This window comes from Lepidochelys olivacea, assembly GCF_965140295.1.
Source record: "Lepidochelys olivacea isolate rLepOli2 genome assembly, chromosome: 15".
Classification (NCBI taxonomy): Eukaryota; Metazoa; Chordata; order Testudines; family Cheloniidae; genus Lepidochelys; species Lepidochelys olivacea.
This window is the reverse complement of record NC_140425.1, coordinates 29,815,690-29,831,526: the sequence shown is the minus strand read 5'-3', so window position 1 is coordinate 29,831,526 and position 15,837 is coordinate 29,815,690. Positions and strand designations below refer to the sequence as shown.

At 39.0% G+C, this 15,837-nt stretch overlaps 1 protein-coding gene across 3 annotated transcripts in view; it reads left to right on the top strand.

The window, feature by feature from the left end:
- NAA25 (N-alpha-acetyltransferase 25, NatB auxiliary subunit) overlaps window positions 1–14,558 on the top strand; it is a 48,404-nt gene extending 33,846 nt beyond the window's left edge. For 2 of the 3 annotated variants that reach the window (XM_084649333.1, XM_084649332.1), the window contains exons 16-24: window positions 1,072–1,223; window positions 1,968–2,093; window positions 2,423–2,666; window positions 2,881–3,004; window positions 3,388–3,453; window positions 4,949–5,046; window positions 5,602–5,712; window positions 7,583–7,729; window positions 11,314–14,558. In XM_084649333.1, coding sequence (XP_084505459.1) covers window positions 1,072–1,223; window positions 1,968–2,093; window positions 2,423–2,666; window positions 2,881–3,004; window positions 3,388–3,453; window positions 4,949–5,046; window positions 5,602–5,712; window positions 7,583–7,729; window positions 11,314–11,436 — 1,191 coding nt within the window. In that variant the 3' untranslated portion in view covers window positions 11,437–14,558. Of the gene's footprint in view, window positions 1–1,071; window positions 1,224–1,967; window positions 2,094–2,422; window positions 2,667–2,880; window positions 3,005–3,387; window positions 3,454–4,948; window positions 5,047–5,601; window positions 5,713–7,582; window positions 7,730–9,165; window positions 9,276–11,313 lie in introns of those variants that run through there. The other variant, XM_084649334.1, reaches the window with a different exon arrangement.
- The last annotated feature ends 1,279 nt before the right edge of the window (window positions 14,559–15,837 follow it).

Genomic DNA, 15,837 nt, shown 5'->3' with positions numbered 1-15,837 from the left:
TTTTGGCAAACATACGGTGACATTTGGCTGTGTTAAGTACAAGGTTCTAGTCTCTCAAGCTCTTCAGACCAGGTTGAATCAGTTGGTATAATGTATTATAGACACACACTGGTGACTTGATCTGGTGTATGTCAGGTGTGAGTTCATCCCATAATCTTTCATTTGTGGTTTTCATTCTGATTTTCCAGAATGTCTCATTGATAGAGTAATTCTGGTAAAGTATCGATCTTGTCTTGGTGCATGAATTGCTTCCTATGTCTTTATATTTTGATACTTACATCAAAATAAATGCTCGTTTTGGGCTCCCTACTCATATAGATCTCGTCATGGGTAACGCTTGGATGGGCCCGAAATCTTGGTTTAGAGCTTTTACTGTTGCATTTCATTGAAGAGGGGAGGCAAACTAATGCTTGAATTCTGATGTTTCCTTTGGGATTTAGATTGTATTGAGATGTAATGTGTACACACCTCATGGTGTTATCCTGTGATGCTGTATTCAAAACCTAATAAAAATGAGAAGCAAAAGTGTAGCATGAGTAATTTTTTAAACCTATGTGAAAGTAACACACAATGGCACATGCCCAAATCAGTTGCAGGAAAATCTGGGGTAGATTTATTTTCATTATAATGGATTTTCTCAATGAAATGGTTGTATTTTGTTCGAGATGCCCCCACTTTCTATAGCGTGCACAACAAGATCTGAAGAAAAGAGGAAGCTTCCACAATTAAAAAAAAAGTTGTCTTTCAGTTTTAGGGGTGGCACCAACTTGAGGTTTCTTAGTGTTGGCTCATTTATTTAATAAAGAAATTGGTAGCTTGCTAGACACACTATCCCAGGGTACAGGCTGCTTTTGCTAAAGGAAAGCAGCAAAGCTTACACCGCTGTCTGTGTCTGGGAGGCTTGGGCAAGCAGAACTGCACATTTCTCCCAGGTGATAAGTGCTTGCTAGACTCTACACCTTCAGATTCATGGCAGTCACAAATTTGATTTGGCTGTAACCCTGTTAAGACTCGAGTTGTTTTTACTGTATCATGGCAACTAATACAGAGATGATGTGTGTTCCTTCCCAGACCTCAGAATATATTATTCAAGCCTACAAGTATGGTGCATTTGAGAAGATCCCAGAATTCATTGCTTTTAGGAACCGGCTGAATGCCTCACTTCACTTTGCACAAGTCCGCACTGAACGGATGTTGTTAGACCTCTTACTTGAAGCAAATATGTAAGTATGGCAGAGACAAAAGTACAGTAACTCAAACAGTAAACCAGTCAGGGATTCTGCATGGGAAGGGCAGCCTTTCCTGAATGGGTGCTTCTTGTCTACCTGTTACAGGTCATCAGAGTTGCTTTCCTTGTAAGCCTTAGGCCTGGTCTACACTAGAAAATTAGGCTGGTTTAACTGCACCACTCAGGTGTGTGGAAAATCTACACCCTTGAGCAGCATAGTTAAGACAATCTAAGTCCCTGCATAGGCAGGGCTAGGTGGACAGAAGAATTCTTCCATTAACCTAGCTACCGCTTCTCGGGGAGGTGGGTTGCACTATACTTGTTCTGCTGTAGCATTATAAGTGTTGACAAGTCCTTAGTTTCCCCATCTGTAAAATGTGTTGTACTACTAGGGTACCTCAGAGGGATGTTGGGAGGTTTAATGTTTGAGGTGCTCTGCTGGAATGTACTATTGAAGTACAACAAGGACTCATTTATTATCCTAAAAACTTTATCCAATACTTCTAATCCCTCCAATAACATTTACTACCTTCAGTACAAGCTCCAGTTAGTCCATGTGAGTTGCTAGTTTGCTGTCCCTACCAGCATTATCTCTTTAACACTAGTAGATAGATTTGACTTTTATATATGGTAGCTAACAGTTATGTGCTCTGTAGAGAATATAGACTATATCAGTGGGTTGGGCTTTCACCTCAACTATTAAACATTTGGTTTAACGATACTAATATTTATGTGCTAGATCAACCAGTTTAGAAGAAAGTATAAAGTCCATGAGTCTGAGTCCAGAGGAAGATGATATTCTATGGAAAGATTTGCATGACAACAGAGACCTAATGGTCTTATTTAATTGGGATCCAAAAGACAGGTGAGTACAAAGGCCCAGAACTGCAGGGGTCAGTATTTCAGAAATGTTTTAGAGAGAAAATCATTTCCAGATAAATTCCAAGTGTCACTTAAATATTTTCTAGGCTGGCTAACTGGGCACATTTAACAAGAGCACCATTTACAATGTCTAACAATGCTCTCATCTATCTTATTCACATTAATACCACTCCCTGAATTTCCAGTCATTCCCACCTCTCCACATGTGATTCCAAAGCTTTGCACCAGAATAGGATAAAGGACATTCATGGAAGCTTGCTACTGTTATAAATATAAAACATTTGTCTAAAAACCCATGGTGTCTTTCCCTAGGGACATTTCTGAGGAGCATAGGAAACTGTCATTGGAGGAAGAAACCATCTGGCTGCAAATCCGATCTTTAACTTTAAGGCTAGTAAGCGGACTCCCAACTCTTAGTCATACTGTTCACCCAAAGAACTCTGAAAAGACTTCTGAGAATGGTGTCTCATCCAAAATTGATACGATACGGTCTCTGCTTCAACAACTGGAAGTGGCAGTGGATTCAGGAAAGCGGTTTCTTGAGCAGAAAATTCAGGTACCCGCTAAGAAAAAGTGATCCCAGAATCTTTAATGACCATGAATGCAAGCATAGAAACTCAGTGCATCTTGTAACGTTCTGCAGGCTGCAAAACTCACTTAACTGATCCTGAGTTTGTAGCTTTTGAAATCTGAGATGTGCCAAAGAAAAACACTGTTTTCTGTTTAAGGAAAAGCTGCAACATCTTTCTTTTTCTTTGCTTGTTGCCTAGTATCCCGTCCTTGGCCCTCCTCCTACCCGAATGGCTGGCTTCTTCAGTAATGGCAGCTGTCAGTGCCAGAGTAGCTTGTTTTATCTTGTTAGTGATATTTATGAACTAGATACCAATGGCTTAGGTAAGTGTTTGGGTTGTGGGGAGGTTAAACCAATTTGTGTTGGGTGTCGCATGGGGTGGAGGTATCTAAACAGCTTCAAAATGGCTTTGCATTTAGTTAATAAAGTATATTAATGAGTCGGAAACAAATTGATCAATTATGTGTAGATTTTTTGAATGACACTTTATGTTATGAAGAAAATCACAGCTTTATTTAGTCTTATGTGCTTGATTTGAAGTCTTCCTGAATTATCTTACAATGATATTAATGTACCAGTCATTCACACTTGAAGCATCCATACAGTGCATATTTTTGTGGGTTTTTAAAAAAAAATTGTTTTGCATTTTTGAAGCAGAAAAACCATTATTTAGAAAATATTTATTTGTAACCTTTTTTTCTTTCAGAAGATTCAACAGAAATCCAAGAGAGGATAGGGAATTGTTTTAAATCTTTACTAGAACAATTAACAGGTAAGTAATAGTTTGGGAATAAACATTTATAGCCAAGGCAAACAGTGATTTAAAAATGCTGGGACTCACTTAGGCTCCTTTGATAATATCCTTAAATCGCTGGAGGCTGAGAAAGCTATTATGTCCTATTGTTTCACTGCCGTCCCCCACTCCCAAAAAAAAAAATAGAACCATGGCTTTATACCAGTCACACGCTGGAATTCTACTTTGCTGGTTTGTGGTGATATAAGAATAATCCAAATGATTTATCTGCTGTTTAGAAATATTCTTTCCTCGTTCCAGACATTAAGGTAATTTTGAAGCAAAAAGTCAGTCATTACAGATCTAGATTCCATTTTTAAGCACAGAATGTTTTTGTTATACTACCCAACACCCTATACAGCAGCAAACCAAATGCTCTGGCACTTGTGTGTGTGTGGTTATAATCTAACATTTGTGTAAAGGGGAAGAGAAAGCCCTGAAATGATTTTAAAGAAATTTGTCAATTTGTAATGGCCAAAAGTTACCAACGTATGATTGCTGCCTGGTATTATGTGAAATGGGTTTGAACTGAGTCCAGTTCCCAGCATATAGGTCTGTATATCACACAAACCATCATGGCACTAACTGGCAACCTTGTTGACAGCCCTAGCAGAGGGAGCAAGGAGTGAATGAACCTTCCCTTCAAGTCAAGGTTAAGGCATTCTGGTGAGATGCGGTTGGGAAGTTGGTACTGCCTCTGCTGGATCAGATTTGTGCATAATAGGGAGCTGTGTTCCCTGGGTCTGTCAGTCCAGCACCCTTCAGAAGCACTAAAATCCCACACACAAGGTTTAAACTAATCCTCTAACTGAGTAAAAGCACTTAGCAAGCTTAAAGGTAAACTTCTCTCTGTAAAGAGAACTGCCTGCATGATAAAAGGAAAAACACCAAGCCACCAGAATATCAGTAAGGGGAAGAGAGCTGGATTTCTCTCACTGATGTTAGTGAGAATGTTGTGAAAATGCAGTAAGAGATTCTGAATCAGTCAAAAAAGGACAGTCATGTAAAACTGGCCTTTTACTGTTCTTAACCTTCCTTATATTCTCCTTCATCTCCACCTGTAGCTATCTTTCTTCTTGTAAGCAGACCGCCTGGGTTTTGATTTAAACCAGTTTATTATTAAAAACCTGCAGGTGAACCTGTTTGCTGGTAAATGTTGGGTTATCTGACTTCCTACTCCATTTCTGGCTGTACTGATGTGAAAGGTGCACGTAATTACAAATGCACAAGACAATAGAAAAAAATCCTATACCAAGTTTTTGACAAAGGCTTTGCATTACAGATTCATTCAGAAATTATTTTAAAACTGTATCCACTCTAGAAGTAGTCTTTGGTTAACTGTATCCTGTCATACACTAGTTTGAAATAGGTCTTTTTGTAGCTTCATGTAGTATAAGATGTGTACCACATAAAAATATGTAAGCATCTTTGTTGATCCTTATTCTGAACATAAGAATTGTCTTCCTTTTTCCAGATTTGTTCAATAAATGTAAAGGTGACTTAATGGAAGTCAGAGATGGCATCTTGAAAACTCATCCTAACATTTTAGAAAACTTAGTCTTCTTTGTTGAGGTAAGCATTTTTCATTTACTGCAGTTCTTGGTTGCTTTGGAAATTCCTGCTGTTCTAATTTAATTGTTCTCTTTTACAACCATCCAAATTGCAAGATGAAATCTGTATCCTGCTCCCTTCTGAGTTCTCCCATGTGGCTCCCTGAACCCTGCCTTTTCACATTGAGCTTTATACAAATAATCATGATGATGATGACAATGCAAAAATAAAACCCGACTTCCAGACTTGGAATTAAAACAGGAGCATGTTGAGATTCCTAAAGTTTTGTTTCTTGAAGGGGCCTGGTGTAATTTTTGGGAAATGAGATGCAGATGAAGATAATGGTAAAATATTTTAGAATTGACTGTGCTCAGGACTTTAGCATAATAAATGAAGTGCACAGATCCCAGGTTTTTTATGTACAACTATGGAAGCCGCCATATCTCCATTCCCTTCATATCCCAGTTACTGTATTTTAAGTCTTTAATAAAGGACACAATTTTGAACTTAAAAATGGCTCCAATAGTATTAATTCTGTTTGTACCATACTTGTACATCTGTTTTTCTTCCTTTCAGACAATGTCCATCACCCTGTGGGTGTCAAGTTACTGTGATAGTGTCCTGCGACCCTTCAAATCAAGCTTACAGAAAAAGAAAAAGAAAAAAAAAGAAACCAGTGTAGTTATGGTAGGCAACTAACTCAATGGAGACATGAGTTCTAATCTTATGATGCTTCCCTGAAGAGAAAAGGAGTACTTGTGGCACCTTAGAGACTAACCAATTTATTTGAGCATGAGCTTTCGTGAGCTACAGCTCACTTCATCGGATGCATACCGTGGAAACTGCAGAAGACATTATATACACACAGAGACCATGAAACAATACCTCCTCCCACCCCACTATCCTGCTGGTAATAGCTTATCTAAAGTGATCATCAAGTTGGGCCGTTTCCAGCGCAAATCCAGGTTTTCTCGCTTTCCGCCCCCCCACACACAAACTCACTCTCCTGCTGGTAATAGCCCATCCAAAGTGACCACTCTCTTCACAATGTGTATGATAATCAAGGTGGGCCATTTCCTGCACAAATCCAGGTTCTCTCACTCCCTCACCCCCCTCCAAAAACCACACACAAACAAACTCACTCTCCTGCTAGGGAGAGTGGTCACTTTGGATAAGCTATTACCAGCAGGAGAGTGAGTTTGTGTGTGTGGTTTTTGGAAGGGGGTGAGGGAGTGAGAAAACCTGGATTTGCGCTGGAAATGGCCCAACTTGATGATCACTTTAGATAAGCTATTACCAGCAGGACAGTGGGGTGGGAGGAGGTATTGTTTCATGGTCTCTGTGTGTATATAATGTCTTCTGCAGTTTCCACGGTATGCATCCGATGAAGTGAGCTGTAGCTCACGAAAGCTCATGCTCAAATAAATTGGTTAGTCTCTAAGGTGCCACAAGTACTCATTTTCTTTTTGTGAATACAGACTAACACGGCTGTTACTCTGATCCCTGAAGAGAGTGGGTGCAATTTTCAAAAGCACCGAAGTCCTACTTTCAAAAGTGGCTAAGAGCTTAGCCTCCATTAAGGGGCTCTCCTAAGCCACTTTTGAAAGTGGGACTTCTAAGTCGCTTATGTGCTTTTGAAAATTAATGGGAAAATGCAACATTATGGAATATACCATAACCAACACTGCTGAGTATCTGCATTAGCCTGTTGGATAGAGTTAGTATGATTTCTATTTTGTATATAACCATCCTAAGTCCAAGGTTGGTGTGGTTTCCAAACTGTTCCCACAAAAAAAGGTTTTTCAAGATAAAGGCTTCTAAAATGAGGATACTATCAAGTTACATAACATTTTTCATCTTCAGAGGGGGTTTTGTTTTGTTTTTTTACAAACATTAACTACTAAATGAAATGTCATTTTGAATAGTGCTAGTTGGGAATTTTTCAATGAATTTTTTTTCCGTTGGAAAATGCCAGTTGGTCTAAACTGAAACTTGTCATGGAAACGTATCTATTTCGATGAAACTTTCATCAAGAAGGTTTCTTAGATCCAGGCTGGAATCGGGCTGAGCAAGGATTTGAACCTGGCTTCCCACATCCCAGGTGCATGCCTTAACTATTGGGCAATAAAGTCAGACTCTCTCTGGCCAAATGACTGTTTGTTTATTTATACCAAGTGGAACAGCTCCAACAGGAGTGATTGAGCTGCTGACTGGCTCTATGGCTTGGTGGTTAGGGCATGCATCTAGGATGTGGGAGACCTAAGTTCAAGGCCCAAACCTGAGTCTCCCAGGTACATGCTTTAACTACTGGGCTTATAGAGTCAGTTTCATTACATAGCAGAATAAAAACAAATTCTAAGAGCTCAGTTTTTCACACAACGGAAATGCTTGCCACCCAGCCAGCCCTACTTTTTAAGCTATATTTGACTAGCACATTTGTGGGTTTGGACACAAATGAATCATTTTATTTTAAAATAGTGACTTGAGTGTCATATACAAAAATATTTTAAATGGGTGTAAAAATGTGTTTTAATATCACTTCTTACTGTTTCCATAGCCTCCTGTATTTACCAGTTTTTTGGATTATGTTACTGAGCTACAGACATTAACTTCCAATGTTATAGATCATATCAAAGGGCTCGAAATAATTCTGACTGCACTTAAACTTGAAGAATTGTCCATAGATGACACTTTACTTTCACAGGTAAGAAACTGTACCTTATTTTATGTGATTTATTTTAAAAACAAAAAAATAAACCTAGAGAATATCTCTTGGCTAACTTCACCTTTTTCTTTAAATGTTACCTATTGAAAAAGCTTTATAACCACTGATATGATTGACGCAGTTGTTTGCTATTAGCTAAAAAGAATAGGGTCACAATTGGTTGAAACTGACCCAGAGTGGTAGAGTTCTAGTTATAAAGTTCCTACCATGTGGAGTCCAGCATAGTAACTTTCCCTAAACTGATCATTTCTTGCTTATTTCCACAAATTCATTCATTTAAAAAATGCTACTGGAACCTTAGAATTGTAAACCTATGTATCTTTATTTTTTTTTTTTTAAAGTGAGTTGAGTATGTGGACAACAAAATGCCGTGAGTGACATTAATTTGTTGCCATGAAAATGGATGTTCTTATTTTCAGTCTAGAAAGGCATGACAACATCAAATAATAAAGGCCAGCACAGTTGTGACAGAAAATCCTTGTGGTTCAATTATTTCTGACTAATAAAAGTTGCCAGGGAAATTACTGAATCCATATGAAAGAAAATAGCTGTCCCTTCTAACTCTTAGCTGTTTAGAGGGCATCGAGGACAGGAATCTATAGGTGCAAAACACGTCAGGCACAATATGTGTTAAGATGTATATGAAAATTATTCCCAGTGAAGAAATCTCTTTGAAGCCGTGAATGCTGCTCTGATTAAATGAGGGAGAAGATGCCCTGAAGGACCAAAATATTATGACACCAGGAAATAAGCACATTCAGGATGTACTCACTGTCCGCTTCTTGAATCTGTCTTTCAATTAAATAATGGCCTGCCTCTCTTCAGCACCTCAAAATATCATTGGTGTTGAGTGGTGGAGGATCAAGTTCAGATGTACAGATCTGATTTAGCAAATAAAGGACAGAACTAGCCATTTCTTTATCTTTAAATGTGTTCTGAGAGTCTTCTCTAAAGTGCAAGACTCAAAAGTAGATTGGTGTTCTTGCCTCACCTTAGGTTATGAAAGTTGGCAACAAGTTGCAAGTCGTAGCATAATTCAAGTGAGGTGTGGTTTTTGAGAACCATGACTTTGTGCTATTGCCAAATAGGAATGAGTGTAAGAATTGCTCTCTGTTGGGAAATTATGCTCTCCTCACCTAAAATAGCTGGGGGCTGTTACCATTTTTAATTATAAGAATTGTATGAGCTGATGTAGACATGTTTCCAGTGGGACTGAAGAGAAAAACCCAACTCTGAGGAACAATGCTGAGAAGCTGCTCAAAACACTGAATGAGCAGTGTCTGTAGCCCCAAAACTCTCATTGACTCTGGAAAATAGGCACGTAGCACGGTTACAGAATCAGATCTGTGCAGCTGTTGCTTTCAGACAAACTCTTATCAGCTTGTCTATCCCGCCATAACTTTACATCCTTCTAGGAGCTCTACCGACTAATGTGAAGACAAGCTTCCCTGGAGTGTAACTACGGAGTTTGTTTAAAAGATACATCATGCCACTTAAAAATCACACTTCTGGGTTTGCGTTCAAGTGCTGCTTTAGTCATCTTTGGTCTGTCTTGTAACTGAAAGATTAGAAAAATAAATTGTATTTTTCATTGTTGACTTTATGCATTTGATTGCAGTTTGTGTACAATTTCCCCCATTTCTGTTGGTCTTCTCTACTGTTGCTGTGTGAAATTTAATATCTTAAATATGAAAATGTCACTGTAAATTAACAAAACCTGGTAGGGAGCGAATGAAACTCCTTAGATTTATTTTTTCTTAATTGACTAGGCTTCAAATTGTATTATCCCTTTAAATTTTCTTTGAAGTGTTTTCTAGAATTGCCTTAGCACTTCAAACCTTATTGTTTTTCTGGTTCTTTAATGATCTAGGAGTGGCACAAGTAAATTTTCTGCTAACTCATTCAGTCAGCAAATTCTACACATTTCCTTTATGTTCTGCCAAGCATTGAGGGAATTTGGAAATCAGAAATGCAGGGGCCTAAAGAAAACATAAGTTTCACATGCATTGATTTTTATGGTACCCTGGAGAATGCATTGGCTGGGAGTTTTATGGGGTTTTCCTACCTGCATACTATGTTTGCTATGCTATTTGTTATTTATACTTTACTGGGAGAGTGTCAAACAGTGTGTATAAGCTGTATAACAATACTTGGGGCCAGAGTTCCAGAGAGGTGGGGGGGGGGGGTGTGCACACACACGCATGCACGGCAGAGATTGTGAATGCACGCAATTGCTGGTGCTTTTTAAAAGGTCATTGAAGTTTGTGTCAGCTGAATCAGACAAGAATTTGCTCTTTATGGAACATAACTAGTGATGCACTAGCTGAGATGTAGCATCAACCCTTTAAATATGCACAAATATCATTGTACTCGGCACAGGAAAGTCAATGTCCATCTCATATTTTACCTTGGGAAATAATGCCAAGGAATGTTGTTCGTAGGTGGGAATTAAAGAAGCTCTGAGAAGACAAAACTGCTCTCCGCCATTTAACTCATGCATGTTTGAAGAACTTGGAAAATAGGGGTTGTGAGGGTGTCTAGAATAGTAGACACTAACGGTACGTCTACATTACACGCTTCTTTCGGCAGCGTATGGGGTGCATACGTGCATAGTCCCTCCTGGCATGGGTATAAATAGCAGTGTAGCTGGTGAGGAACAGCTTAGGCAAGTAAAGACACTCCCGAAGGGTGTGGGTATGTATGAGCCTACACGGCTCTCTGCTTGGCCTTCGCATCTACACTGCTATTTTTTTGCAGTGTATTATCCCACTGCCTTCCTGCAACTGGAGCCTTCCCCCCCCCACAGGAAAAGACTGCGGTAGTAGGGGGGCAGTAGAGAGAGTCTCAGGCAGCTCTTCATTGTTGGAGCCTTTCCCCGCAGGGAGAAAAGACTCTGGGAGGAAGATTTCCCTCCTGCCAGTCTTTCCTCGCTTCAGTGAAAGGCTCCGGCGGCGTGGAGCTGCTGAAGCCTTTTCCCAGTGCTGGAGTCTCTCCCTGACATGTGGAGCTACAATTGCAGCATGGACACAGCTTGCTTTTCACTGCAGCATGTAGCTACACATACCCTACATGCCACCACCAGTGGAGTATTTTGGAGACGTAGCTTTAGTCTTACGAAATTTTGATTTCAGCCATTTGTTTTGTATTTACGAGGCTTCCTGCTTTAATAAATTATTTCTGGATCAGAATGTCTGTCTTGTAACTGACTTGGGTTTAAGGGAAGCCATCTTTTGGCATTAAATTCATTATACAAGGATGTTTCCTGCAAGTGTCAAGAAATGTTGATGTGCTAATAATCCTGTGACAGGTAAAACTAACATTAACTTACATTTTAAAAGTACTGCTTGTGGGGCTTTTATTCTGGATTGACGAGCTTTCCTATCTTTGTAGTTAATTCAGACTATTACTACAACCCCCTTACGATGTATTGAGACTTCAAACTGAACTTTTTTCTCCATTTCAATATTTGCAAAGAGAGGGTGTGAGGAATTTTACAGAGGAATTTAAAATACAAAATGGTTTTTAGCCTGCAGGATGAATGACTCCGTTTTCTTGATTTGCAGGAAGAAAAAAAGTTTACAAAGACTGTGCAAGGAAAGGTCCAGAGCAGTTACCAGCACTCAATTCAGGAAATTGGGGAGCTGCTGAAAAAGAGACTTGATACCATAAAAAAACTAAAGATTTAAGAAATGCACCCCAGGCATAAAGACTTCACAACAGAGTGACACCATAATCCCAGGCAGAAGCAACATCCAACATACCATCACTTTAATCCAGAACTTCCTCATAAATGCATGAAGGACTTTAATCATAAATATTTTTTTTAGATATTAAAGATATATTCAGCTGATTAAATTATTGTACATAAACCAGAAGCAGGGACCCTCCATCAGGGTTTGACCACTTTTTATACATGTTCATAAGTATATTGCAACAGGAAAAAATTCGTCTCCAGAGACAACTGGAGATAATCCTTAGAAGCAGCAATAGAAATCCAGTATAAAGCATATATCTCAAAGGAGTTGTATTTTCATCACCGTACAGTGTTTATAGGTTTTATATGGTCCTTGCCTTAGAAAAGCAGAAATTGTAGATGCCCACATTCAACCTTAGAGCATATTGTGTGGCCTCCTCCACTGAAGCAGGTTAGTTCTGGAGCTGTCTATTCTATTGACAAGCCATGTGGCCCTGCTGGAAAAAAAGACTTGATATCATGTGGGTCCAGCAAGGAGCGATGACTTTATATTGGGAGCACATCTTTTATGTAGGCATGTACTGCCTTCCAGTGATGCTCATCATTAACTGCAGATGGTCAGAGTAAGTCATGCTTAGTACCGATGCAGTTTCCTCTAACATTGAACCCCAACAATTGTTGGAGGAAGTGGGTGGTGTTAGTTTACATACAGATTGTTTCTAATGGAAAGGTGGTTCAAAAAATTACAAGCCTGATCAGTGTTTCAGCAAAAAGCTAGAGGCAATATACATAATATCTGCAGTGAAGTCTGACACCACTGACTCTGATCTCATGTCAGTTTCATGTAAAACAGTAAATCCTCATGATTTTAAAAGGAGGTTGAAACTTTAAGACTAAGTACTTAAATAATTTGTAATGGAATTGAGTCCTATCAACTTTCTATGGCTGTAAGTTGGCAGAAGTAATTTTTGCTTCCAGTGGTATGAGGCTGAGAATTACTCTTGTTTGTAACTGTTTCCTTTTGTAACTGATCTTTTATGATTATCCAAGTATAGACACATTAGTCATTCTGTTAGAGAAATGTAATTGCATCATCTGATACCATAAAATCTGCATTTCTGCTATTTTAATTTAAAGAGTAATACACACTATAAAACGAATAGGCACAAATATGAACATGTTGCACCTAGGATGTGAGGGACACTTGAGACTTTTACAGATTTCTTATCTTCTGATTAAAGAAAAGCAAGTATAATCTGAAATCTATATTTAAAGTTTTAAGAGCGCTGACAATCCTAGTGTTGTCATCTCTTCTGAATACATTTTGTTAGAAATGCTAGAACGTTGACGAGAGTATTTTTTTAAAAGCCCTGTATAAAATTTCAAGTTGCTGCTCTTGCTGGATTTAGTTTTACTTTGCCCCTTCCTAAAAGAGAAAGAGGACTTCCTACAAGTTGTTTGAATTGTGATGGATGTGCTTATGATGTAGTTGCAGTGTCTGGTAAGTGCTTTGGGCCAGGAGAAAACAATACCAAAATGTATTAACTCTGTTTGATAGTGAAACACCTTTCCTGAGCAAACTATCTTATACGTTTGTATGAAAATACTTTTGGAAAGACAAGTGTGCTATTTACATTAAAACAAGACTCATGACTGAAGTTGATCATTTGAAGTGAAACAGTCCCATCACTAAGATTGCACAGTGACTACAGTGGCACTGAGGTGAAGTCTGCACTAGGCTTTTTGGCTAAAATATTCACACCTTGCCATCACCAGTAGGACTCGCTAGTGTCTACAGGGCTCCAGGCAAACACTGACACTTTTAAGTACCACGTTGCAGACAGCTCTGAATAAGACCAGACAGTGCAGTAGTCTATGCTGGAGCTCCCATCCATGATTGCTACTACCAGTGGAGCTGAACAGTAGAAAATCTTAGTGAAGTAAGTTGAGACTACAAGCCTTAAAGCCTTGTGTACGCTAGAAAGCAGAACTTACTAAACATGTTTTTCAGCATCAGTTCCCTTTGAACAAGATTGAAACCAGTGGGTTATACATCTGGCTGTGTTAATTTTAAACAGCTGGCTTGAGTTCTGAGAGTGGGTGGAACCAAGCATCAGTCACGCTTTCAGAAATGGCATTGAACATGCTTGTGTTCAGTCTGCACTAGCATTTAAACCTTTCTCAATACCAGTTCAGGAGGAATGTTCAGTTTTTCCCAGTGTACAGCTGTTTTCCCACTTCCACTTGCAGCCACCCAATTGACCCTAAGCCTAATGTCAAACTGTGATTCTTTTGTTACACAGTAGATGTTTCTATACTAATTCTGTTGCATGAAAATCAGATTCCAGCTCTTAAAACTCCAGGGTTTCTCTATAAAAGAGGCAGCTAGATGGGTATGCAGAAATGGCTAACTAATTACTGAGCCTTTGGGAATCTTTTCTCAATCCCTATAAATTGTGTACAGTTAAATATATATTTCTTACTAAAGTAAAGAGCATTTTCCCCCTCCAGCACATACACCTTCACTGGGATTTGATAGGAAATCCAGGGTATAACCCATTGCTGCTGTTATCCTTTTTGTGGTTAAATGAACCATGTGTTTAGAAAAGCTACCAAGACTACTGTTTACAGACTGAAAATTATTGCTTTTATACTACTGGGATCATGAGCCAAGATCCTTCTACAGATTTCCTCCTCAACTGATTTATTTGCTTTAAATCATTTGTCTGATGTGGATAAAGGTGAAGAGTTCTCCATCTACCTTTCTCTGCATAAAGAAAAATGTACAATGCCTACCTGTATTGCCCATTGTTTTTGTATCTTTTTAGCAGTTTTAACTGTTCAAAAATTGCATTTATATTTTGCAATCAATATGTTAAATCATGATTTATTTTAACCTTCATTAATATAAAAGGGTTTTTTGGTTATATCTGCAGCCTTATCTGAACTTTCTCTTCCTGATTATTTGTTGTAATTTATGACTGTGGAAGTTATGTATGCTTCAGCCTTCTATGGAATTAAGTGACACAACCACAAGCGATCTGCTTTAAACTGGATGGGTTTATAATTTATATAAAAGTCAGTTTCGTTATAAATTAATTTTGCTGCCTTTCATTTTCTGTCTGGATCTTTGAAAATAGTTGAAGTCCTTGTCTTCACCATTTTGCTTTATAATGTTAATCTCCCATCATACTCCAAGCCAGATCTCCCCTTTATTGCATGAAGGGGAGCAAAAGTTGCCTGAAAATAGAGCAGTGGGGAGGGAAAACAAGCTTAACTGGAGTCCTCTGAAACAAAGCACTTTGTGCAAAATAACGGAATGGCTTGCTGGCAGGAGTGGAGTTGGGAAGCAGATGTTCTATGGCATGTTCATATGGCAGAGTGCTGAAGAAACTTTCATTGTCAGTTTATGCATTACTCACTTGCACCCCTCCCAAGTTTTTAAAGACAAATGAAGGAAGAAACAGAAACTTGCAGTATGTTTGGATGCAGCCAGTGGAATTATGATAGAGTAGCCCTGGCAGTCAGGGACAGTTTGAACAACAATATGTGGCATCTGGGCATCAATATCGCTACCCCCATACGGCTGGCAGTGCGCTGTCCACTCCAACTCCCAAGACACTGATAGAAGCAATATGTCCTTGTTTCCTCAAGCCAGGTCTTGTGCTGCTTTCTTTCTTTCCTTACAGAGACGATCATCTGGCCCTTGCACACTCAGAACTTAATCTCGAGTTTACTCTCTCCATTTACCCTCTTAAATGTTATGTGAACACAGAGATGTTGAAAGTTGCCAGACTCTAGTTATTGTACCAGCAGCAGCATGACCAGTTTCCCCTAAACCCCATGGCTCCGGATGCAAGTCAACCCTGATGTGGACGGGAACAGGTATGGCTAATCAGTTACTATCCTGGTGAACCATTTGCTAAAAGGACATATTTGAGGTGACAGTTACACTTGTTAAACTTTTCTCCTCTCATTCATGTTTATAAATGTACCACTTGAAACTGAAACCTGTTTAACAGAAACTTCTGCACATTCATGCCTTGCTGACCTGCTGCCACTTCTTGTTTTTGTTTTAAGTGCTACAATATTTGTGGATAAGAACACAGAAATCGATGAGAATACATTAACAATATGCTTCCCTTTATCTTCCCCCCTCCTCCTTTTTGTGTGTGTGTAGTGACTCAAACTGCTCATCTGGATAGGTTTGGAGGAACATAGACTACATGAGAAACTGTAAAGCTGCACTACCAAAGGTTTAGAAAAGTTTAACTAGGAAGTAGCAAAGAAAGGTTCCCTTTATGTACACACATGGGGACCAGATGGCCTGATATTGGGACCCTCATGAATTAAGGGTTTTGTCTTAAATACACAGCTATACCCACCCACCCGT